The following is a 25,132-nucleotide window of genomic DNA, read 5'->3' as shown; positions in this document are numbered from 1 at the left end:
GACAACCAGGGATTCCCTCACTTTGGAAGGATTTCCCCTCGCTGTTTGTTTTCGCTATGAGACAGGAAGTGACTGGAAATCTCCTCAATGGGGTTATAATCCTCCCTTGCTCTATGCAAAATGAAAAGCAAAGTTTTACCTATAGTTCTACTTGGAATATGTGGTCGTTTGTGAGGAGAGAAGTGTGTGGTGAGGGCTGAGAGAGGAGAGGCGGCAATGCTGCCATGTTGTAGATAGAGGGAGTCCTCTAGGCTGTAGTGTGTGTACAGAGAGGCCGGGACAGGAAGAGGCAGTGTGTACTGGGTGTACTGAGTGTGTACTTGGGTGTGAGGCTCCCCGTGTGTCTGCTCCGGGGCCACAAGTGATCAGGAGGGTCACAGCATGGCAGCCAAGGTAAGTCGTGAGGGGTGTACACCCTGTATGGTGGGGGGGAGGCGGCGATCTGCCGGTATACGGCAGTGCTGTAAAGTGCTCATCAATAGAGTTAACAAAGGCAGGCAGAGTGTGGGGGTGCACTGGCTGTGTTGGGGTGCAGGCAGGAAGTGCCGGCTGGGAAGGGGGGAGCAGATAGATGTTTGCTGACAAACTTAGGTGGGCGGATGGGATCGGAGTGACATTTCTAGAGGGATCTATATTGGGAAGTACAGAAAGGACTGTGCTTGGTGTATGGAGTGTGACCGGCCGGGTCCCCATTGCCTGTCATGGATCCGATCGTGCAGCATGCAGGCCCCGGTGTCACCCGGCTGTCACATCACACCAGGAAGGGGGCAAAGATACTCCGCCACTGTCACTGGCAGCGCCACTCAGACGTTTCCTGTGTGTTGGAGAAGATCTGATCACTGTGCACATTCTCCTCAGTCTGCTGATCTGTAAAGTAGCAAAAACTGTTTTTGTTTTGTTTGTCTATTTGGGCAGGAAAGGGTTAAACCCTTGTCAGTTTTGTGCCATTTCTGTCCTTTTCAGGGGCCCATTTAGTCCAGTGGGTGCGCATTATACACCGTACGTTGTTGCAGGGACAGTGCCAGGGCCTTGGTGATCTGATGTCAGACGAGCGACTTTGCCGCTAGCGATTGGCCGCAATTGCCTGTGGCAGGATTGCTAACCCCTTGCTGCTACTCCCTTTTCCCCGTTAAGAGTATCAAAATGCAGGCTTTCAGAGCTTGTGACCACTCTGGTTGTCACAGTGGTCACATGATCAGGAAGCTCCTAATCGCAAGCATCAGGAGCTGCCTGTGACATCTGAGAAAGAGCCCTTTCACACTGAGGCGGTTTTCATGCGTTTTAGCGCTAGAAATCGGACGCTTCATTCACCCCTATGGGGCAGCAAATGTCAACAGTGACATGTCCGATCATGACCTGCTATCTGATCCTGTCTGTGAAATCCAGATGGATGGTGGCCCTATTTTCCATCCATCTGGTGGATCGGATCGGATGGGATCTGATGAAAACAGACAGGCGATCCTTTTTCATCCGATCTCCATAGAGGAGAGCGGGGCTCTGACAATTCCGTCTCGGCACAGTGAGTGGAGACAAGACCTGTCATCCACCTGCTCAGTGGGCATCAACGGAGCGATCCCACTCTGAGCAAAGCGGAGTCTGTCGGGCGAACCACCCATGTGAAAGAGCCCTTACTATGGAATCGCTCTCTTTGTAGCCCAGTAATGATGGGCTCAGGCAGGGCCGATCCTCCCTATAGGCTCACTATGCAAGCCGCTTAGGGCCCCGCAAAGCTGCGGAGGGCCCCCCAAGAAGTCAGAAGTCATTTTCGGCCCCTCACCCCGCTGCCTGCATGGGAGGTAAGAAGTCAGAGCACCCCCCCCCCCCCCCCGCTTCTCACTTTTAATGATGTAAGATGTCTTTCCGACAGACAGCAGAACACCCCCTCCCCTCGCGTCTCAACTATAATCTTAAATGTGACATGTCACTGTCGGCAGCCCCCCCGCTTCTCAACTTTAATGTGATATGTCATTTTCGGCAGCGCCCCAATTCTCAACATTAATGTGATATGTCATTTTCGGCAGCCCCCCCACTTCTCAACTTTAATGTTATATGTCATTTTCGTCAGCCCCCCCCCCCCCGCTTCTCAACTTAATGTGATATGTCATTTTCGGCAGCCCCCCCACTTCTCAACTTTAATGTGATATGTCATTTTCGGCAGCCCCCCAATTCTCAACATTAATGTGATATGTCATTTTCGGCAGCCCCCCCACTTCTCAACTTTAATGTGATATGTCATTTTCGGCAGCCCCCCAATTCTCAACATTAATGTGATATGTCATTTTCGGCAGCCCCCCCCCACTTCTCAACTTTAATGTGATATGTCATTTTCGGCAGCCAAACCCCCCCCCCCCCCCGCTTCTCAACTTTAATGTGATATGTCATTTTCGGCAGCCCCCCCCACTTCTCAACTTTAATGTGATATGTCATTTTCGGCAGCCCTCCACTTCTCAACTTTAATGTGACATGTCATTTTCGGCAGCCCTCCACTTCTCAACTTTAATGTGACATGTCATTTTGCTTAGGGCCCCCAGGGAGGTCAAGATCGGCACTGGGCTCAGGCATCGTACCTGCCAGAAAGCCATCACTGCACACCACTAATAGGCAGCAAGGCATTTCCTAGGCGGCAGCTGCAAATACACACGCTGCCTATGATTGGCAGTGTGCAGTGACGGCTTCCTGGCGGCGGGTACTATCTGGAACACGCCTGAGCCCATCATTCTAGCCTAAGTAGTGAGATGTCGCTCCCATCACTAGCGCTCAAAATTCATGAGTGCTTGGGCCAGCGATAGAGCGATATTTCACTGCGTCTGGATACAAAGGCACAAACTGGCGGCCTCTTTAACGATCTGGCAGTTTAGTTTGCCTCTAGTGGTAGAATCACCCGTCTGACATTGGCCTTACAACGACGAGAAACCTGAGAGTGTGTATACTTGCCTGTCGCCGTGGAAACCTGCGCTTGCTCGAAATGACTTTGACGCATTGCGCGGTAGCCTCCACGGCATAGGTAGGGTGAAGCAAGATGGCGGCGACGGCATCGAATGTGATGAGCGAATGCTCATCGTACGCGATGACGTCACCGCGTTCTTGCCTTTCAAGAGAACCGCGGTTCTTTTGAAAGATCTGTGTGTACACTCGGGCAGCAAGAGCGTCGTTTTTCCTGACGAGATTCTTGCCCGTGTGTACGAGGCCTGACCCCCGACTGCAAGTGTATACAAGCCTTTTTAGAGCCTTGAATAGTAAAATCTTTCATCAGTATTTGGTCTAGATCGGTGGTTCTCAACCTGGGGGTCAAATGACGATTTACCAGGGGTCATCAAATCCTGGGCTGTTCCTGAAGCCTGTACCACTCTCCCAGCCCTTTCGCGGGCTGCCCAGCAGGGCTGTCCCTGGAGCCTGTGGAAGCCCAGCTGGGCTGTTCCTGGAGCCCGCGGCCACCCACTCAACCTCTTCACAGCCGCCCATTCAGTTCATGGCATGGGTGGGGGGCAGAGACTAGAGGTCAGAGGGACTCTAGACACTAGAGAGAGGGATTGGGGGAAAAAACAAGAAATTAGGATAGAGAGAGATTAAAGGTAAAGAGAGAGAGAGGTACATCCTAAACTGTACCATAAGGGGATTTAATATTGTACGAGTGGAAGGGACCGCTAAATGTCCGTGGGTTAGGGGTGCAAATTACTTGTCTTGCCTTGGGTGCTGACAACCCACACTACGAAAATAATTTTACTGTTAGGGGTCCCCACAACTTGGGAAATGTTATTAAGGGGTCACGGCACTAGAAGGTTGGGAACCACTGGTCTAGATGCACTTTAATTTGCGTTGGGCAGTCATTCAGAATGAGTACAGTGCGCATATATACAGCGTCGTAGTGCATTGCTGTAACGATTTTTTTTTGGCGTGGCTTACAATGTGAATCCTGCCTATGCCAAAACTAAACTTTGAACCAATTGTAGTCATGTGGTCCCAATGACTGGAAATCGGCAACTAACCCCAGTTTTTTATATGGTGGGATGAATTGTATTGGCCACCACGGCCACGGACATAGGAAACACTGGGACGCGGGTTGTCTGGTTGCTATCTGCCATCTGGTGGCATCGGAAGAATCGCCTTTAGGATCTGCTCACGTGTGGCTTGCAGAATGTTTATTTGGCTGATGAAGGGAGATATTATTCATTACTGGGTAACTGTGTAACTTGTGCGATTACGTTGTGACATGAGAAAGAAGTACACTGTATGACCTCTGCTCTATGGAACTGAACCTCAGGCTGTTGTTTTCTGCCATGTTCTCCTATTGGTATGAGAACACAGCTGTGTTGTACATGTACACAGATTGATCAGAATCAGGGAACGCGGAACACGGCGCACTTCTGGAGGACTTACCACTCCATTCACACTTCCCACAAATCATTAGGACTTGTCAGCACAACCAGATCACAGTCTGAGCAATAAGTTCTAGTTCTACTGGACTGCCATGAAAAAGAAAACACTGCCAGCCAAGGCTACAGTTCTATGGTGCTAATGGGCTTCATTGTGCAATCAATGAGTAATCGTAATGTTATAAAAAAAATTTAGACCGCTTCCCCAGAGTAGTACAGTGTTACTATGGTAGTCCAAAAAAATTTGTAAAAAAGAAAAGTATTGCATTTTTTTATTTTTTTTTACATACTGTCACCAGTCAGCGTACCTGATCATCACCACACCAGTTTTAACGATGTACTGTAAGCGGTCCCCAAACTTGCCACCGTGGCTCACAGCAGGGGTTCCAGTGCGTCCACCGATTCAGGTCCGAATTTCTGCCTGAATTCGCACCTGATTCAGAGCCAAAGATGCACAGGATCCTTCTGCAATGCAGACCGTGGCTGCCCCGCAGGTGTGTGAACCAGCTCTATTGAGAGCCAGGCACACTCTCCTGTCATGGAAACTCGCATTCAATTCGCATAAGTGTGAACCCAGCTGGAAACAAGGGATCGGTTTAAATTTTCTTGCCTTGCTGATAGGATGACATTGTAGGCCAGGCGGAGGAGCAGGGAGAGGACGCACAGGCATAGCCGCACAGACCGCGGTCTGTGATAGTTCTGTGCAGACTATGGTCGCCGCTTACCTCCTGCTGTGTGGCCCGGTCATTAACAGGCCGTGGACTGGCACCGGTTCGTGGCCCGAGGGTTGGGGCCCCTGCTGTACTGCACTGGTGACAGTATGTACAAAAAATTGTGAATTTTATTTTATTTTATTTCTTAATTTTCCAAATAATTGCGACAGAAAATTACAACTTAAAACCCACCCTGCTTCTTACTAAATACATTGGACTGTCTACTTTCTGAAAGTTTTGGGGTATTTCTACTGTCCTGGCCTTTTTAGGCCTCAAGAAATGAGATAAGGTGTCAGTACATCAGGATTCATTAATTAATATATATAGCTCATAGTTTGTGGACTCTATAACTTTCCTACATACTAAATAATATACACTGATTTTTTTTTTTTTTACACCAGGGGTTTCCAAACAATAGGCCGGTTTACTGTCCTTCAGGCTTTTAGGGGGGCCGGACTGTAGCCAGTGGGAGTAGAAAATGTCATGTGGGAGGGATAGTGCCTCGATGTTGGTGTCAGTGGGAGGAATAATGGCTCATTGTTGGTGTCAGTGGTAGAAATTATGCCCCACTGCTGGTGTCAGTGGAGAGTATAATGCCTTTTTTTTTTAGAGGGAAGACTAGTGCCCAAGAGCCAAATAAAAACAAGCAAAGGGCCACATCCGGCCCCCGGGCCGCAGTTTCGAGACCACTGTTTTACACCAAGAAAATGTAGCAGAATACATTTTGACCTACATTTTTGAAGAAAGAATATTTATTTGCAAAGTTTTATAACCGAAACAAAAAAAAGCATTTTGTTTTTCAAAATTTTTGGTGTTTTTTTTATTTTTATTTAGCAAAAATAAAAAAACAGTGGTGATTAAATACCACCAAAAGAAAGCTCTGTTTGTGTGAAAAAAAAAATATATATATAAAGTTCATATGGGTACAGTGTAGGATGACGGTGCAATTGTCATTCAAAGTGTGAGAGCGCTGAAAGCTGAAAATTGGCCTGGGCAGGAAGGGGGTGAAAGTGCCCAGTGATTACTTATACCCCCCCTTTCCCACATGACTCCATTTCCCAGTTGGAGTCATACCCTGTCCATGATCTGTGTCTGCTGGTGCTGGAGCTTTTACAGGTTAAATGAGGTCATCCTGCCCCTCGCATGACCGTATTTGTCTTTAGTGATTGGCTATCAGGTCCAAACAGTGCATTGTCGGCCACATGCTCCCCCATACCTGGCAGAAGATATTCCATGGCGCTGCAGGGAAGCCCAGCTAAAGTGGTTAGCCTTCCATTGTCACTTTTCCCAGAATGGAAAATGTGTCAGAGTCTCTTTAAGCCAATGTCAAGGGTGTGCACTGTGAAGAGTAATAAATACAGTGGGGCAGATTCAGATAGAGATACGACGGCGTATCTCTGAGATCCGACGGTCGGATCTATGCGGCTGATTCATAAGAATCAGTTACGCATAGATCTAACTTAGATCCGACAGGTGTAAGTGACTTACACCGTCGGATCTTAGGCTGCAATCTCCCGCCGGCCACTAGGTGGCGCTTCCATTTGTATACGCGACGAATATGCAAATGAGGAGATCCGCCGATTCAGAAACGAACGCCCGCCCGTCACTTTTTTTTTTACGTCATTTGCGTTTGGCTTTTTCCGGCGGATAGTTACCCCTGCTATATGCGGCGTATCCTATGTTAAGTATGGCCGTCGTTCCCACGCCGAGTTTTGATTTTTTTACGTCGTTTGCGTAAGTCAGTCGCGAATACGGATGGACGTAATTTACGTTCCCGTCAAAACCAATGACGTCCTATCGACGTCATTTGGAGCAATGCACGCTGGGAAATTTAGCCGGCGGCACATGCGCAGTTAAATCGGCGCGGGGACGCGCCTGATTTAAATACTACACTTCCCCCTAGCCGCGGAATTTGAATTCCGCCGGGGGATTTAAGTTTCGAGGTAAGTGCTTTCTGAATACAGCACTAGCCTCTCAAACATGTGCCGGCGGATCGTAAATCAGATAGATTACGCGGATCTAAAGATCCGCTAATCTATCTGAATCTACCCCAGTGGGTATAAAAAAAAATCACCCCCTATACTCACATTTTGTTGCTTGAAATTGAGCCAGACACATTTGTTTGTTTTATCCAGCTGTATTTACTCCAACATCCAAGTGAAAGGTATAACGACAAAATATAAAAAAAATAAAAATGTAAAAACAAAATCACTGAGTTGTAAAAAGGGTCGCAACCCCCCCCCCCCCTAAAAATGACTTGTAAACTCAATCGGGCTAAAAATCTTCTCAATGGCACACAAAGCCGTTTTACTTTTTGATTAGCTCAGCATGAAAAGAGCTTTCCTGGAGAATTTCATTCTTTGGTAGTGCAACTGAAGCAAACAATCAACTATGGTGGCAAGGAATTGTCAAAAGGTCCCCAGGATAAAGTTGTGGACAGGCACAAATCAGGAGAGATGAATACAAAAAAATGTCAAAGGCTTTATCAATGCCTAGAAGCACAGCGAGGTCTACTATTTAGAAGTGGAAGGTATTTGGTACAAAACAGACCCTCCCTGGACCAGGATGTCGCTCCAAACTGGATGAAAGAGCCAGGAGGAAACTGGTCAGAGAGGCTACCAATAAGCCTACAGCAACTTTGAAGCAGTTGCAGGAATTTCTGACAAGGAGTGGTCATTGTGTGCATGCAACAATATCACAAATTCTCCACAAATGTGGCTTGTATAGGAGGGTTGCAAGAAAGAAGCCACTCCTCAAGAAAGGCCACATGCAGTCACGACTGAGTTTTTCCAAAAGTGCACCTTAAAGATTCTGAGGCCACATGGTCAGACGAGACTAAAATTTAATTATTTGGCCTCAACACCAAACAATATGTCTGGCGGAAATCCAATACAGCTCACCATCCAAATAACACCATTCCTACAGTAATGCGTGGAGGCAGTTATATCCTCTTATGGGTATGGATAGAAGGAAAGATGGATGGGGCACAATACCAGCAAATTCTTGAGAAAAATCTGCCCCTCTCTGCCAGAAAGTTGTCAATGGGAAGAAGGTTTACTGTCCAACATGACAATGACGCAAAGCACACAGCAAAAATTACCACACAGTGGTTGAAGGAGAAAAAGTTGAATGTTCTTGCATGGCCTAGTCAGTGGCCAGGGGTTGTAAAGGTTAATGTTTTTTCACCTTAATACATCCTATACATTAAGGTGAAAAAACATCTGACAATACCGCCCCGAGCCCCTGTTTTATTTACCTGAGCCCTTGAAAGTCCCGTGCTCGCCCCTGTCATCCTCCTCGCTTCTGAGCCTGGCTGTTGATTGGCTACACTGGATGGATTGAAAGCAGCACAGCCATAGGCTTGCGCTGCTGTCAATCACATCCAATGACGCGCCGGGGCAAGTGATAGTGAGTGGCAATAGCCGCCGGCTGTATCACGGGAGCGCGCCGGCAGGAACTCAACACCATGCGAGCTCGCACGAAGGTGTTGAGTTCTTGCTGGGAGGAGCCGAGAGAGCCATCGAGGGACCCCAGAAGACCAGGTTCGGGGAACTCTGTGGAGGTAAATAACTTTTTTGTTATTTAAAAAAAAAAAAATAAGAAAATTAACTTTACAACCCCTTTAACCACTTCAGCCCCGGACCATATTGCTGGTCAAAGACCAGAGCACTTTTTGCGATTCGGCACTGCGTTGCTTTAACTGACAATTGCGTGGTCGTGCGACATGGCTCCCGAACAAAATTGGCGTCCTTTTTTCCCCACAAATAGAGCTTTCTTCTCTGATCACCTCTGCTGTTTTTAGTTTTTGTTTTATAAACAAAAGTAGAGCGACAATTTTGAATAAAAAGGAATATTTTTTACTTTTTACCATAATAAATATCCCCCAAAAATATATAAAAAAAATAATTTTTTCCTCAGTTTAGGCCGATATGTATTCTTCTACATATTTTTCGTAAAAAAAAATCGCAATAAGCGTTTATTGATTGGTTTGTGCAAAAGCTATAGCGTTTACAAAATAAGGGGTAGTTTTATGGCATTTTTATTAATATTTTTTTTTTTTTACTAGTAATGGCGGCGATCAGCGATTTTTATTTATTTTTTTTCTTTCAGTACTGCGACATTATGGCAGATACTTCAGACACTTTTGACACATTTTTGGGACCATTGGCATTTTTATAGCGATCAGTGCTATAAAAATGCATTGATTACTATAAAAATGCCACCAGTAGGGAAGGGTTTAACACTAGGGGGTGGGGAAGGGGTTAAGTATGTTCCCTGGGTGTGTTCTAACTGTAGGGGGGGTGGCCTCACTAGGGGAAATGACTGATCGCTGTTCATACATTGTATGAACAGTCGGTCAGGCATTTCTTCCCTGACAGGACCGGGAGCTGTGTGTTTACCTGGCCATGTCACCTGGCCACAAGTTGTGGATTGTTCACTTGCCACATCACCTGGCCACGTTACTTGCCACGTCACCTGCCACTAGTTGTGGATTGTTCACTTGCCACATCACCTGGCCACGTTACTTGCCACGTCACCTGCCACTAGTTGTGGATTGTCCACTTGCCACGTCACCTGCCACTAGTTGTGGATTGTCCACTTGCCACGTCACCTGGCCACATCACCTGCCACAAGTTGTGGATTGTCCACTTGCCACATGACCTGGCCACTTCACCTGCCACGTCACCTGGTCACGTCACCTGCCACAAGTTGTGGATTGTGCACAATGCAATGCAAGCAATTACAGTTTTTTATGTTTTTTTAATGGTTTTTCATATTTGCCATCATTTTTGCGATTTCTTATGTAAAAAAATAGGTCACCTTTAAAAACGCCTATAAACGAAATCACGGCAAAACGCCGGTACCGATGCAACGGCAGAAAAACGCAGAAAAACTTGACTGAGTGCATGGACACATAGGATAACATTGAATGTGTTCAGGGGCAGTTGAAAAAGCTGTCCAAATGCCTCTGATACGCGTTTACCAGCGTCTCGTGTGCATGGGGCCTAAAGGCAAAAAACAAACAGATTAAAGCAAAACGTGGTTCAACAAAATACTGACACAAGAGGGATGATCCTTTTTCCAACTCAGTGATTGTTTTTATATATTGTTTATTTATTACATCACTCCCGGTTAGGGCACTGCCCTTTTCTTTTCTAAAAAAAAATTTGACCTCATGCTTTCCAGCATAGATTAATAAATCCATAAAGAGGATGTTTACACTTCTTGTGATAGGAATAAAAGTGATAAAACATTTTTTCAAGCGCACATTATCTTTTATGTTTTACTAAAACATTGAGTTACATATGAGGGGTTATTTACAAAAGGCAAATCCACTTTGCACTACAAGTGCAAACTAATAGGTAGATTCAGAGGGAAGTTCCTAAACTTGCGGCGGCGTAGCTTAGCCTGTTTAGGCTACGCCGCCGTAAGTTAGCTAGGCAAGTACATGATTACTGTTACTGTTACTGTTGCAAGTACATTATTGTACTTGCCTGCTAATATACGGCGGCGTAGCCTAAAGCGGGTGGGCGTAAGGGCGCCGAATTCAAATGTCTTAGAGGGGGGCGTGTTTGATGGTAATGAGGCTTGACCTCACATTTTTGACGTTTTTTCTTTTACTGCGCATGCGCCGGGCGACTACATTTCCCAGTGTGCATTGCGGTTAAGTACGCTGCACGGGCCTATTGATTTCAACGTGGACGTAAACGACGTAAATCCCGATTCGCGGACCACTTGCGCAAACAACGTAAAAAATTCGAATCTCGCGGTGGGAACGGCGGCCATACTTTAACATTGTTATTCCACCTAATAGATGGAATAACTTTAGGCCTGCTAATGCCTTACGGAAACGGCGTAAATCGACTTTGGCGGCCGAGCGTATGTTCGTGAATCGGCGTATCAACTCATTTACATATTCTACACCGACCACAATGGAAGTGCCACCTAGCGGGCATCCAAAAGATTGCAGTCTAAGATAGGACGGCGCAAGCCGTCCTATCTTAGATATGTTTAAGCGTATCTCTGTTTGAGCATAAACTTAAACATAAGTCGGTGTAGATTCTGAGTTAGGTCGGCTTATCTACTGATAAGTCGGCCTAACTCTACCTGTAAAAGTGCAAAGTGCACATGGAAGTGCAGTCGCTGTAAATCTGAGGGGTAGATCTGAAATGAGGGGAAGCTCTGCTGATTTTATTATGCAATCATGTGCAGGCTCAAATGCTGTTTTTTACTTTCCTTGCATGTCCCTTTCGGATCTACAGCGACTGCACTTCCAAGTGCACTTTCAGTGCAATTTCAAGTGCACTTTACACTTGTAGTTTGCCTTAGTAAATAACCCCCATTGTGTTTTTGTGCATTAAAAAAAAAAAAAACTGCTGCGCAAATACAGTGTGACATAAAAAATTACAGTGACCACCATTTTATTCTCCTATGGCCTCTGAAAAAAATAATAATAAATATATATATATATATGTGTATGTGTATGTGTGTATTATAATATTTTGTAAGGGTTTTAAGTAATTTTCTAGTTTTTAAAAAAATGTAATAAAAATGCTGATATTTTCCTTGTAAATAGGCCTGGTCTTCAAGTGGTTAAATAATCAGAGCGTTCTGGTGGCTGGATGTGGATGCAAAATGTTAATCAAAGATCTGCAGGTTTAATTATTATGTAGTATTTCTGTTTATATGAAAACAAATACAGTCATTTACAATAAGTGGGGAAAACAATTTGAAATATTCTGCCAGACCAGCAAAGTGATCAGATATGCTTTACCAGCTTTTCTCAGAAATACACATGCTTTGTTTCCTGTGAGCAGGCAGGGATTGTGATCTGGGGGGGGGCCATGTTTATCACTGACAATGGAGACATTGATATTTTGTCGTGTACATGAACTGGATGTAATGCCGCGTACACACGATCATTTTTTGGCATGAAAAAAACGTTGTTTTTTAAAAACGTCATTTAAAATGATCGTGTGGGGGCTACACATCATTTTTCAGGTTCTGAAAAACGACAAAAAAAAATTCGAACATGCTGCATTTTTTAAAATTTTTTTTCATGCTGAAAAATGATCGTGTGTACGCGGCATAAGACTCGTGTGTGACTGTAGTATTCTGATATGATCTACTTTTTGTGCGTAGACTTCCCTGGTAATGTGTGAAACCGTCTGATCTCTAAATATTGGATTTACCTAAAAACTTAGGCCCAGATTCTCAAAGGACTTACGACGGCGCAGCGCCATGTAAGCCGTCGTAAGTCCTAATCTGACCCGTCGTATCTATGCGTCTGATTCTTAGAATCAGTTACGCATAGATATCCATTAGATCCGACAGGCGTAAGGTCTCTTACGCCGTCGGATCTTAACTGCATTTTTTTTTGACCGCTAGGTGGCGCTTCTGTCGAATTCCGCGTTGAGTATGCAAATTAGCTAGATACGCGAATTCCCGAACGTATGCGCGGCCGACGCAGTAAAGTTACGACGTTTACGCTGGGCTTTTCCCAGCGTTGCCCCTGGGTATATGAGGCGCAGCCAATGTTAAGTATGGCCGTCGTTCCCGCATCGAAATTTGAAAAAGTTAGGTCGTTTGCGTAAGTCGTCCGTGAATGGGGCTGGACATCATTTACGTTCACGTCGAAACCAATGACGTCCTTGCGGCGTACTTTGGAGCAATGCACACTGGGAAATTCCACGGACGGCGCATGCGCCGTTCCGCAAAAACGTCAATCACGTCGAGTCACAGTAGTTTTGCATAAAACACGCCCCCCCTGATCCAAATTTGAATTAGGCGGGCTTACGCCGGCCGATTTAGGCTACGCCGCCGCAACTTACGGAGCAAGTGCTTTGAGAATACAGCACTTGCCCGTGTAAGTTGCGGAGGCGTAACGTAAATCAGATACGTTACGCCCACACAATTTTACGCGGCTCTACGTGAATAAGGGCCTTAATATATAGCAGCTTACCCGTCCTTAGAGGAGGTGGCCCCATTATTTTTATTTTTTCAGGCATTGTTACTCTATTTCCACCTGGTGTTCCTGTGAGTAATACACGTCCTGTTCCTGGATGGTTACACTCACTTCTTTACTGTATCTATGGAGGAAGCCATGGTTACAACCAGGCTGGAATTCAAGCAAATCTGCCTTTGTTATTTTCTGTGACACGGAGTATAAAGGGATTAGTAGTTTGCATGAATAAGATAACTAATTTATGAAAAATATAAACATATGCGCTAAAAACAACTAATTTATGTGATACCTTACTAAGATCAATCCAATTGTGATAATAATTCAAAACCCTGAATAGGGGCTTAGTCGTGTTGCCACAGTGGGGTGAAGCACACAAAATATATATAGATGAGGGAAAAAAATAATAATTAGTGTATAAAAATTAATTAATAAATTAATACAAAGCTAATTAATTCAGAGCATCAAATAGTACTCAATCTCAGAATACCGTCCCTGTAGAGTAGATGGTAAAATAGGGTTAAACAATGTTGATTAGCAGCAGCGTGAGAGTGTCACTGGATACAACAACTCTGTGAAACAGGTATCTCATACTCAGCTTCAAATCACTTCAGTAGCTCCAACGACATAGCCTTGGTCATTAGCGATGGTGCAAAAAACAGGCTTCAGCCCCCCTCTTCAATACACCACAACAGGTGTGGAACATGTAAGAAAAAGGGAAACACAATAGTGTGATACAGCCAGACATGACAATACCGCTGCCAATGCTATGCGCCGATCCACTCACGCTCTCCCCGTCTTTGAATCAAGCCACTCAGTAACGAAAAGTGTAGAGGTCCTCACTCGGGAACTTCCGACAGATCTCGTACAGCAGACTCCTCCCCCACGCGTTGCGTCACTTGCCACGTGACTTAATCATGGGTAATGTCCATAGAGCAATCAACTAATTTATACTTCCAGGTCAGATCCTAGAAAGTGACAAGGGTACTGCATTTCTAGCAAGATCAGCAGGTAGTTTCTGTACTTGCTGAAAATGTATTCAGTCTGAAAAGTGAAAACGAATGCGTCCACCATAGCTAAGGACTGGTAAGGTGCACTATGTTGCATGTAATGTATTATACCTTTTTGTTTTTCAGTTTAGTTATTTCCTTTTTGTAGAAAACCCATAACCCACACACCAAGAATTATAACTGGGTACATTAAAGCGGTTCTAAATCCAACAACAAACATTTATTATATTGCAGCTTACCATTTCTTCAATTAGATGTGATGGCTGCATTTGTTTTCCTTATTTATTTATTTTTGGGCTTTTTTGCTTTATTTTTACCTGCTGGTCCGGCTAGTAAGTCTTTTATTTTTCAACTTACTTTAACAGACCAAGCTGTCCAGCAAAATTGGCAGTTAGAGGGATGAGATAAACCATTTAGCCTGCATTCACACAAGATTGCGGGCGGAATTGCTGTGATTCCGTGTTGCGATTTCCAATGGCTGCAAAATGGGGGACACAATTGGGATGGCATTACCTCTAATGGCACCCCAAACGCGCTGCGATTGTCAAGCAGTAAATTGCGCTGCAATCGCAGAAAAACACAACACTATTGCCCAAAAGAAGCTCATGTTCCTTTTTGAGCGACAAGCTATGCGCAATGCGATTTGCCATGACTGAAGCTCAATTTACCTCCTGACAATCGTGCCAAAATCGCACTGCGATTGGGGTGCCATTAGAAGTAATGGCATCGCAATTGCATCCCGCATCTTTCAGCCATTTTAAATGCACTTCAGTTTGCGTTTTTGGTGTGTTTTTTGAGTCACATGTCCATATTTCACAGGCAACCCAAAACATGCACAGGAAACGCATCTGAAACACAGCAAAATCAAGATCAATCAGATAAATCTAAAGTCAGCAGTTGCTAAATGATGACCACTTCAGCTCCGGAAGGTTTTGTCCCCTTCATGACCAGATCATTTTTTGCTATTTAGCACTGTACTACTTTAACTGGTAATTGCACATGCAACGCTGTACCCATGCAAAATATATATATATTTTTTTCACACATATAGCTCTCTTATTTGATATATTTGATCGCCATTGGGTATTTTATTTTTTTGTGATATAAGCTAAAATGCACCAAAATTCTGTGTGCTGTAAAACACATCCACATCCAAAAATAAAGTCAAAATTCTTCATAAATTTGGGCCAAATTGTATTCTGTTACATGTCTTTGGTAAAAAAAAATCCAAATAAGTGTATAATATTTGGTTTGCATAAAAGATATAGGCCCAGATTCTTAAAGACTTACGACGGCGTATCTCCAGATACGCCGTCGTAAGTCCGAATGGCCGCCGTCGTATCTATGCGCCTGATTCATAGAATCCGTTACGCATAGATTTGGCCAAGATACGAGCGACGTAAGTCTCCTACGCCGTCGTATCTTGGGGTGCATATTTACGCTGGCCGCTAGGTGGCGCTTCCGTTGATTTCCGTGTCGAATATGTAAATGAGCAAGATACGCTGATTCACAAACGTACGTACGCCCGTCGCAATTAGTTATGCCGTTGGCGTAAAGTTAAAGCTGGTCTCTAGGTGGCGCAGCCCATGCAAGGTATGGACGTCGGAACAAGCGTATCTTTTTACGTTGTTTAAGTAAGTCATACGCGAATAGGGCTGTGCGTAAGTTACGTTCACGTCATAGGCAGTGTTTGACGTATATTAGGCATTCTATCCGACGCATGCGCACCGGGATACGTCCACGAACGGCGCATGCGCCGTTCGTTCAAAGCTTCATTTACATGGGGTCATGATTAATTTACATAAAACACGCCCACCTCTTCATCATTTGAATTACGCACGCTTACGCTGGCACATTTACGCTACGCCGCCGTAACTTAGGACGCAAGTGCTTTGTGAATACTGCACTTGCCTCTCTAAGTTGCGGCGGCGTAGCGTAAATACGATACGCCCTACGTGAATCTGGGCCACAGCATCTACAAACTGTGGTGTATATACTGTATTTTATTTATATAGTACTAATGGCGGTGATCAGCGTCTTATAACGGGACTGCGATGGTGTGGCGGACAATCTAACAATAACTGATGCTGGGGATGAACCAACTAACTGCCACTGACATCACCAGTACCACTAATGCTTCCTCTCAAGCCTGCCTTGCATCCACACATTCGGTCAAAAATCCACTCGACCAAAGCACGGTGACGTCCAACACGTACGACGGGACTTTAAAGGGGAAGTTCCATTCAAACGGCGCCACCCCTTTTGGCTGCTTTTGCTGATCCTCGTGTTAGTAAAAGTTTGGTGAGAGACGAGTCACGCTTTTCAGTCCGTTACAGTGTGACGAATGTGCTATCTCCATTCCGAACGCTAGTTTTACCAGAACAAGCGCTCCCGTCTCATACTTGATTCACGTTTTTTTTCACCTCGGAAAAGCATACACACAAGCAGTTTTCGCGATGGGAAAAAATAGCGCAGGTTCGATTTTTTTTTTTTTTTTTTGCAGGCAGTTTTCTCATTTGGAAAACTGCTATGAAGCATACACATGACAGGTTTTCCTGAATGGCGGTTTTCTCATCGGCATAAGGCCTCATGCACACTGGACGTTTTTACAGCTGCTGTTTTTGGCTTCAGACATTTTTTTTCTACAGCCAGTAAACTTCCCTGCATGTTATCCTGTGTGTCCATGCATACAAGTCAGCAGTTTTTGGCAGGGGCTGGAAAAACACGGCTATTCTGTGTTCATCAGCGTTTTTTGAGCCATAAGCTTTTGTTGGAGTATAATTCTGTTAAAAAAAAAAAAAAAAAAAAGCTGAAAAACACTACAGCTAAAAATAAAGCTTCTGCAAAAATGCTGAAAAAATGACATCACTTCCTGTTTCCGTGGGAGTGGTTGTCACCAGGATGGATAGGAAAGCATGAAGAGAAATCTAAACACTGACAGAAGTTAGATCCCTTTCTCGCTGCGTTAAAATGTTTTTTTTTTGTCTGTCGACCCTTATAATGATTTTTTTTCAGTGGGTTTACAACCACTTTCAGATCCCACTCCATACATTATAAGGGTCGACACAGACAAAAAACAACAACATTTTATTGCAGCGAGTAACCACCCCCCACGGAAACAGGAAGTGATAAAAAATCTGATATAAAAAGGTATGACAACAACCTAACATACCTGACAGAAATGTTCATTCTATCTCACTCCAAAAAAAAAAAAGAATTTGGCTGGAGATGGGCTTTATAAAATGTCATGATTTTGGCACCGTTCACGTAATCTTTTCTTTGTGGTAAATTAGAAAATAAGCGTGTAATAGATTATAGCCCAGCACAAGGGCCTGGTTTGTGTGGTGATGCAAGGTATGAAGAGATGAAGGGCTCTCTTGCCTGTTGATGAAACCTACAAAATATACATTTAGAATGTGATGATGAACAGGACACTGAAGTATGTGACATAAATAGAGCAAGGAGAGTGAAGGAATCCGCCAGTATAGTTGGGTGGAAATATGTGATTAAGGCCCCTTTCAGACGGACGGCTGTTTTGCAGAGGTAAAAAGCACTACCAATGTTTTGTGAAAGTCAAGGCTCCAGGCACTGCGATTAGCTGCATTTGCACATTGCGATTACATGCATTTACGTGCGTTTAATTGCGGCCGCGTTTAGCTGCAGTATCCATTTCCATAGCAACCCTTTTTATTTTTTGGGATTATGATGTGCTTCCTGTTGTTCTTTTTTTTTTGTTTGTTTTCAACGCTGCTATCCGCAGTTGACAAAAAAGACTGCGATTACCTGCGGTTATGTGCATATAGCTGCGCTACATCGCACCTGGACGCATTAAATTCTATTTTTTCTATTCGCACCAAACCGCATGTAACGAAATCGCACGTAAACGATGTGTGTGAAAGGGGCCATAGGAAAACATTGTGTGCTTTTAGCTGCGGTAGAAAAATAGAAAATCGCAGCTAAAAGCACCATTCTATCCGTCCGTCTGAAAGGGGCCTAAGGTCTCATTTAGGCCCCTTTCACACTGAGGCGTATTTCAGGCATTTTAGCGCTAAAAATAGCGCATAAATAACGCCTGAAATACTCCCGCCCCAGCATTCTCAATGTGAAAGACTGAGGCGATGCGCTGGCGGGAGAAAAAAAAATCTCCTGCAAGCAGCATCTTTGGAACGGTGAGAGGAGCGGTGTGTATACCGCTCCTTCCCATTGAAAACAATGGGACACCGCGGTACTACCGCCGGCAATGCAGAGGCGCATTGCCAGTGATATTAACCCTTTTTCGTCCGCTAGCGGGGGTTAATACCGCACCGCTAGCGGCCGAATACTGCCGAAATTCCAACGCTAAAAAAATAGCTCCGCACATTTTGCCCCAGTGTGAAATGGGCCTTACACTTGCTTTGTTTTCTAAATCGCTATCTGTATTCAGATAGCTCAGGCCCGCGCTATAGCCGATAGATGGCTACAGGGCCTTAATTGCCCCTGCCGGGTGCGTGGCGCGCTCTGTGATCAGTGAGTCTACGAGATTTGGTTGATCACAGATCGGAGTAAAGCCTCGTACACACGAATAGACCTTCTGCGGACAAAGCGTAGGACTTTTGTCCGAAGGGCGTTGGCTAGAAATTTGTCTTGCATACAAACGGCAAAGAAATGTCGGGCAACAAACACAAAACTATGTTTTTTTTCAGCTCTTTAGCCCCACCCTTTGGGCCCCTTTTGCTGATTTTGTGTTTGGTGAGCATTGCTTCTGAGGATGCGTGTTTGTACTTTGGAGTTTTGTCCGATGGACTTGTATACACACGATTGGAAAATCCAACAACAGACAATTGTTGGCAGACAATTTTAAAGCATGCTATGCCACATTTGTCCATGGAAAATCCGACACCAATTGCAGAATTCCAACGGTCGGATTTTCCGCCGACAACCTGTCATCACACAATTCCCGTTGGATAATCCGATCGTGTGTACAAGGCTTAAGGGGCCAATCCCGACCCCTTAACACGTGATCAGCTGTTAGCCAATGACGGCTGATCACATGATGTAAACAAGAGACGGTAAGCAGCGTTTTTTTTCTTTACTCCGACAGCGGTATCTGACACCAGCATCTGTTAGGGGAGATCGGTCTGGAACAGATAGCTGCTGCCGCCTCATCTTTGCCCACCAGTGCCACCTGCCAGTGCCACCTACCAGTGCAAAACATTGCTGCCTAGCAGTGCCCACCAGTGCCACTTATCAATGCCCACCAGTACCGATCAGTGCCACCTATTAGTGCCCATCAGTGCCACCTTATCAGTGCTGATCTGTGCAACCTCATTAGCGCACATCAATGAAGGAGAAAAATTACCTGTTTGCAAAATTTTATTACAAACTATGAAAACAGTTTCTTGTTTTTCTCAACATTTTTGGTCTTTTTTTTTGTTAAGCAAAAATGTCATACAGTGTAGCATGACTGCGCTATTGTCATTCATGACGATAAATACATACTGAAAATTGGCCGCAACAGGAAGGGGGTTTAAGTGGCCAGTAGGCAAATGATTAAAGAGCATTTGACAAGTGGTGAGGAGAATTTGTGTCACTTTCCCACCATATGTTTTGACTCTCTCAATGCCAGACTCAAATGCCCCAACTAGGTTTATTGTTCGTGAATGTCGGGCGGTTGCAATGAATCTCTAGTTACGTGAATGGGTCACATTTGGCAGGCAGTAGTACCGATCATATCTGGAGGGGGGCTATAATTCCTGCTGCAGCATGTGCACACCGCCGGCAGCTGCCTTCCCAGCTACTGGGAAAGCAGTTTAAAGCGGTCCTCCACCCTAAAGTGGAGTCGCGCTGATCGGTCCCCTCCCCCCTCCGGTGTCACATTTGACACCTTTCAGGGGGGAGGGGGGTGCAGACACCTGTCTAAAGACAGGTATTTGCACCCACTTCCGGCCACACGCTACGGGCGAAAGACGGGCATTCCGTCACATCCCGTCTGTCGCCCGTTGTGTGCTGGGAACACTCGGCTCCCAGCACACAGCGTGTGAGCCAATCGGCGGGCGCAGCGCGACTCGCGCATGCGCCGTAGGGAACCGGGCAGTGAAGCCGCAGCGCTTCACTTCCTGGTTCCCTCAGCGTGGATGGCGGGGGGAGCAGCAGAGTGACGAGCGATCGCTCGTGCTCTGCTGCGATCGGCGCTGGACTCCAGGACAGGTAAGTGTCCTAATATTAAAAGTCAGCAGCTGCAGTATTTGTAGCTGCTGGCTTTTAATATTTTGTTCCCATGGCACATCCGCTTTAAGGGACAAGTAGAATCAGCTCAACAATACCGCAAATTGTAGTACCGGAACAGTGTTGTGAATTTTGGCCCCATGGGAGTGCCTAAAAAAAAAAAGTATGTAATCGCATTTTTTAGGTGTCCGATTAAAGGTGCACCAAAATGAAAATTTTGGTGCCGAAACTGAAACCTAAAATTCATGACGCACTTGGCCAAAACCGAAACCGATGGTTTTTAAAAAATATATATTACTTTATAAGTCATTGTATTATATTGAACTTTTAATTATTATCATGAATTTAAATGAATATAATCATTTATTGTCAGCCATTACTGGCACCTTTTGAAGCTGGGTTAAAAATCCTGCTTGCTGCATTTTTGGTGCATATTTGGTCAGTTTAAAAAAAATAATAATAAAAAAAAAACTTGCCTCCCGCTCGGTAGTTTCTCATCAAGACCAGAGCAGGGTCCATAGCCCTACTCTGGATGGGAAGACGCCTAGGGACAGTCCATCACCGGATAGTGGGGGAGCGCTGCCTGCCAAGGGAGCGGAGGATCAGATAAGAGAAATTGTTTCTCCTCTTTCTTAGATCGGCTATCACAGTGATCAGTCACTTGACCATGTCTTTTTTTTCTTTTCTCCTCTGAATGGAGATCTAAGCTGAAGTGGGAGGAGGTACCTGTCAAAACTAAGAACTTCCTGTAGTAACAGGAAGTGCAGACACAGCCCCATTTCAAGGGATCATTCTTTTTCTGCCCGGAGTTGGGCTTTAATGACAGATGTGTTGTTTTTTATTATATGCGTTACAAATGTGTGATTCTTAATCTATGATGAATGGTTTTCATTTTTGATTTATTTTGTTCATATGTGCACTGTAGCTCATAGTTTTAGTCTTGGTCTTTTTTGGGGGTATTTTATTGATTACGTGTATATGGGAGATGTACGCAACTAAAAAGGACATAAGCAAATGCAGAACATTATTATTATTATTATTATTATTATTATACAGGATTTATATAGGGCCAACAGTTTGTGCGGTGCTTTACAACGTGAGGGCAGACAGTACAATTACAATACAATTCAATGCAGAATGAATCAGAGAGCCTTGCTCATTAGAGCTTACAATCTAGGAGCACATAGAAGAGAGTTTGAAGTGAAGTGTGGTGACGGTCGAGATTTTGGGTTCATGCATGCTTCGCATCATTTCAAGGTACTTTCCTGTACCTGAGGAGCCAGACCCGTCATGTACAGCTTGCCTTATAAGTGAATTGCAAGGTTGGAGTTTACCAATGCGTATTCATGCAATGTATTTTATTAATGTGCAATTTTTGTGTTCGAAAAAGGCGACAGTTGTGCGTGCAACCAGGTAAATACTGATACAAAGAAGCGTTGGCATTTACAGCAGCATAGTCATGTTTAGCTATTCACTTGTATGGCAGGGCAGGTGCAACTCCTTGGGGGCAGGAAGGTGGTCAGAAATTATGCTGGGCATAGAAATTGCCTATAAAAGCCTCATGTGTATGAATCCTTATTTTTTGTGAATGTTTAGAAAATAAACCTGCTTGCTGTATGTTTAGCCCTATGTCCAGCAAAAGCCTCCTCCGTGGGGTACATATATAAAAAAAAGCACTGCAGTGGCTAAAATATTTAAAGCGAAAAACAAGATCTTCCTGTAAAGATGAGATGTCCTATTTTCCTGACCCACCACCCATGTTTTCAGGTCTTTGCTGTCCGGAGAATCCTCTTCATTCGACACACTTCCTGGAGTGTCGAGTGCTTAAAGCGGAACTTCACCCAAAAGGGAATTTCCGCTTGTTTGCATCCTGCCCCCCTCCACTACCACATTTGCCACTTTTTTGGGAGGGAGTAAGCGGGTACCTGGTTTTGACAGGTACACGTTTGCACTCCCGGTCAGATCAACCTGTGCAGAAGTTCAGCCCCCTACCTTCTCATTCACATGGCTCACGTATGTGTAGTAGGAAATGGGCTGTAATGCCCTGGACAGGTAAGTGTCTTTGACCTCTTGCCGACTGCCCCACGTATATGTACTGCGGGACAGCGGCTGCTACAGGCAGAATAAAGGTAACCGGTATATGGTTCTGCACTTGCGGGTCTGAGCCGGCGACTGTGATTGGTTCCTGAGAGAGGCAGATTGCCGTTCTGTGACAATGGAAGACAGAGATCTTGTGATTCTGCTATGCAGGAACACAGATCTCTTTCTTCCCACATTTAATGCACCTCACACACAGTTAGAAAGCACTCCCTAGAGACATATTTAACCCGGTGATCCCCTAAAAATTGTCATGTAGTGTCCAATCTGTCCACCACAATCCTGCTATGTCGCTGATTGCCGCCATTACTAGTAGGAAAAAGAAATAAATAAAAATTCCATAAAAAATATCCCAAAGTTTGTAAACAGCAGAACAGAGCAGTGTACTGCCAGCTTTATTCCTCCTTTGAGAACTCTGGTTCGTTCCACTGGCCTCTTTGTCACTACACCACACAGTAGAGGAATGTTGTTTTATTCTTTTTACCCACGCTGTCACTTTAAATGGTGTAGCAATCATATCAGGTCTGTAGTGTTTCTTCATCTGGATGAGTACCAGAAATTTACAACCACATATTTTGGTTGCCACATACAGACCCACCCTCTGCATTGAGATTAATAATTAAAAAGTGGGAACAGTGTCCTTAAAAGTCTTGGAATGAGTTGGGTTTAAAGGTGACCTGTCATGAAACTGACATGGAGGTCATTGCTGAGCTCTCCCTCTAACAATGCTAGTGGCTTGTCTGTCATACTTGGATGTGTCACAGTATGTTACCGGTATGCTAACCTAGTCACCTCTACCCAAATGCATATTTCTCTTGCAGTCATGCCCACCACCTATGGGGTTTGTTTACATTCCTCAATGGATCCTTGATGCGCCAGCCATGTCTGCACAGTAGCTTCTTGTAAGGTTCTCCGGGGCCGTCGTCTAAGACGGGGACCCTTCAGTGTGACCCACACAGTATGATGCCACCAGCCCTGCTCCGAAGATCCCTACTGTGCACTCTGGTCCAGAACCACACAGACTTTTAGGCTTGGCCCTGTGCCTACTGACAAGTGTGCGGTAGGCTTAGTCAATCCTATGGCTGGATCTGTACTCCTCTGAAAACCTGTATTTATTATGGGTATGGATCATTCATCAAGCATGGGCACTATTGTGCAGTAGGCTCAGGGCCTGCCTGAGCCTTTTATTTAAAGCTGCATACTATACATGGGGTGTGTTTTTATCGCTCAGCAGGGGATTTCAGCGTGACTCACTACATTTTTTTTCCCTGGACATACACTTATATATGTGTTGTATTTAGTTGTTAGGCTATGTACACACGGCCAGGAATATCGTCAGGAAATAATCTGAAAAGTGTGGCGTGCATTTGTATTCAGTCCCCTTTAGGGCCCTTTCACACGTACGGACCGTATGTCCGCATTTTCATCTGTCCGTTGCGGATGAAAACGGGACATACATGGGTCCTTATGTGATTACAGGTGTCAGCGGATGACCATCCGCTGACACCCGTAATTTGTCCGCCTTCGCAAAGATCCGCATTTTCGGATGGAAGAAAACCCTATTTTTCTTCCGTCTGCCGGATCGGATCGGTTGAACACGGACATACGGTCCGTGTTCATCCGATTCCCCATAGGGAAGAGCGGAGGAAAGACAGGGCGGTCCCTGCACAGTGTGCGTGGACCGCCCTGTCAGCGGCCAGCTCAGCAGGGATTTTACGGAGGATCCCCGCTGAGCTGTACGGACACACGGAGGCGGTTCATTACTGATCCGCCCCGTGTGAAAGGGCCCTTACTCTGATACCCATAACTAACATCTAGTGGAACCACTTGCCTTTGAAGTCACCAAATTAGTAAATAGTCTACCTGTGTGTAATTTAATCTCAGTATAAATACAGCTGTTTTGTGAAGCACTCAGATGTTTGTTAGAGAACCTTAGTGAATAAATGGCATCATGAAGGCCAAGGAACACATCAGACAGGTCAGGGATAAAGTTGTGGAGAAGTTTAAAGCAAGGTTAGGTTATAAAAAAATATCCCAAGTTTTGAACATCTCATGGAGCCATGGTCAATCCATCATCCGAAAATGGAGAGTATGGCAGAACTGGAAACCTACCAAGACATGGCCGTCCACCTAAATTGACAGGTCAGGCAAGAAGAGCATTAATCAGAGAAGCAGCCAAGAGACCCATGGTAACTCTGGAGGAGCTGCAGAGATCCACAGCTCAGATGGTGAGAATCTGTCCACAGGACAACTAATAGTCGTGCACTCCACAAATCTGGCCTTAATGGAAGAGTGGCAAGAAGAAAGCCATTGTTGAAAGAAAGCCATAAGAAGTCCCGTTTGCGAGAAGCAATGTGGGGGACACGGCAAACATGAAGAAGAAGGTGCTCTGGTCAGATGAGACCAAAATGCAAAACGCTATTTGTGGCAGAAAAGAACACTGCACATCACCCTAAACACATCATCCCCACAATGAAACATGGTGGTGGCAACATCGTGTTGTAGGGATGCTTTTCTTCAGCAGGGACAAGGAAGCTGGTCCAAGTTGATGGGAAGATGGATGGTACCAAATACAGGGAAATCTTAGAAGAAAACCTGTTAGAGTCTGCAAAAATTTACTGGGGCAGAGGTTCACCTTTCAGCTGGACAACGACCCTAAACATACAGCCAGAGCTACAGTAGATCAGTGGTCTCCAAACTGCGGCCCGGGGGCCAGATGTGGCCCTTTGCTTGCTTTTATCCTGCCCTTGGGACACTATTTCATCCACCGAT

General features: G+C 45.0%; 1 protein-coding gene across 1 annotated transcript in view; it reads left to right on the top strand.

The window, feature by feature from the left end:
- The first annotated feature begins 250 nt into the window (after window positions 1-250).
- Window positions 251-25,132, top strand: part of SNX9 (sorting nexin 9) — a 159,315-nt gene continuing 134,433 nt past the window's right edge. The window contains exon 1 of the mRNA XM_040350956.1: window positions 251-393. Within this exon, the coding sequence (XP_040206890.1) occupies window positions 382-393 (12 nt within the window). The 5' untranslated portion in view covers window positions 251-381. The remainder of the gene's footprint in view (window positions 394-25,132) is intronic.

Source organism: Rana temporaria, chromosome 4 (genome assembly GCF_905171775.1).
Source record: "Rana temporaria chromosome 4, aRanTem1.1, whole genome shotgun sequence".
Taxonomy (NCBI): domain Eukaryota; kingdom Metazoa; phylum Chordata; class Amphibia; order Anura; family Ranidae; genus Rana; species Rana temporaria.
Note: the sequence above shows the minus strand (reverse complement) of the source record. Positions and strands in the feature narration are given on the sequence as shown.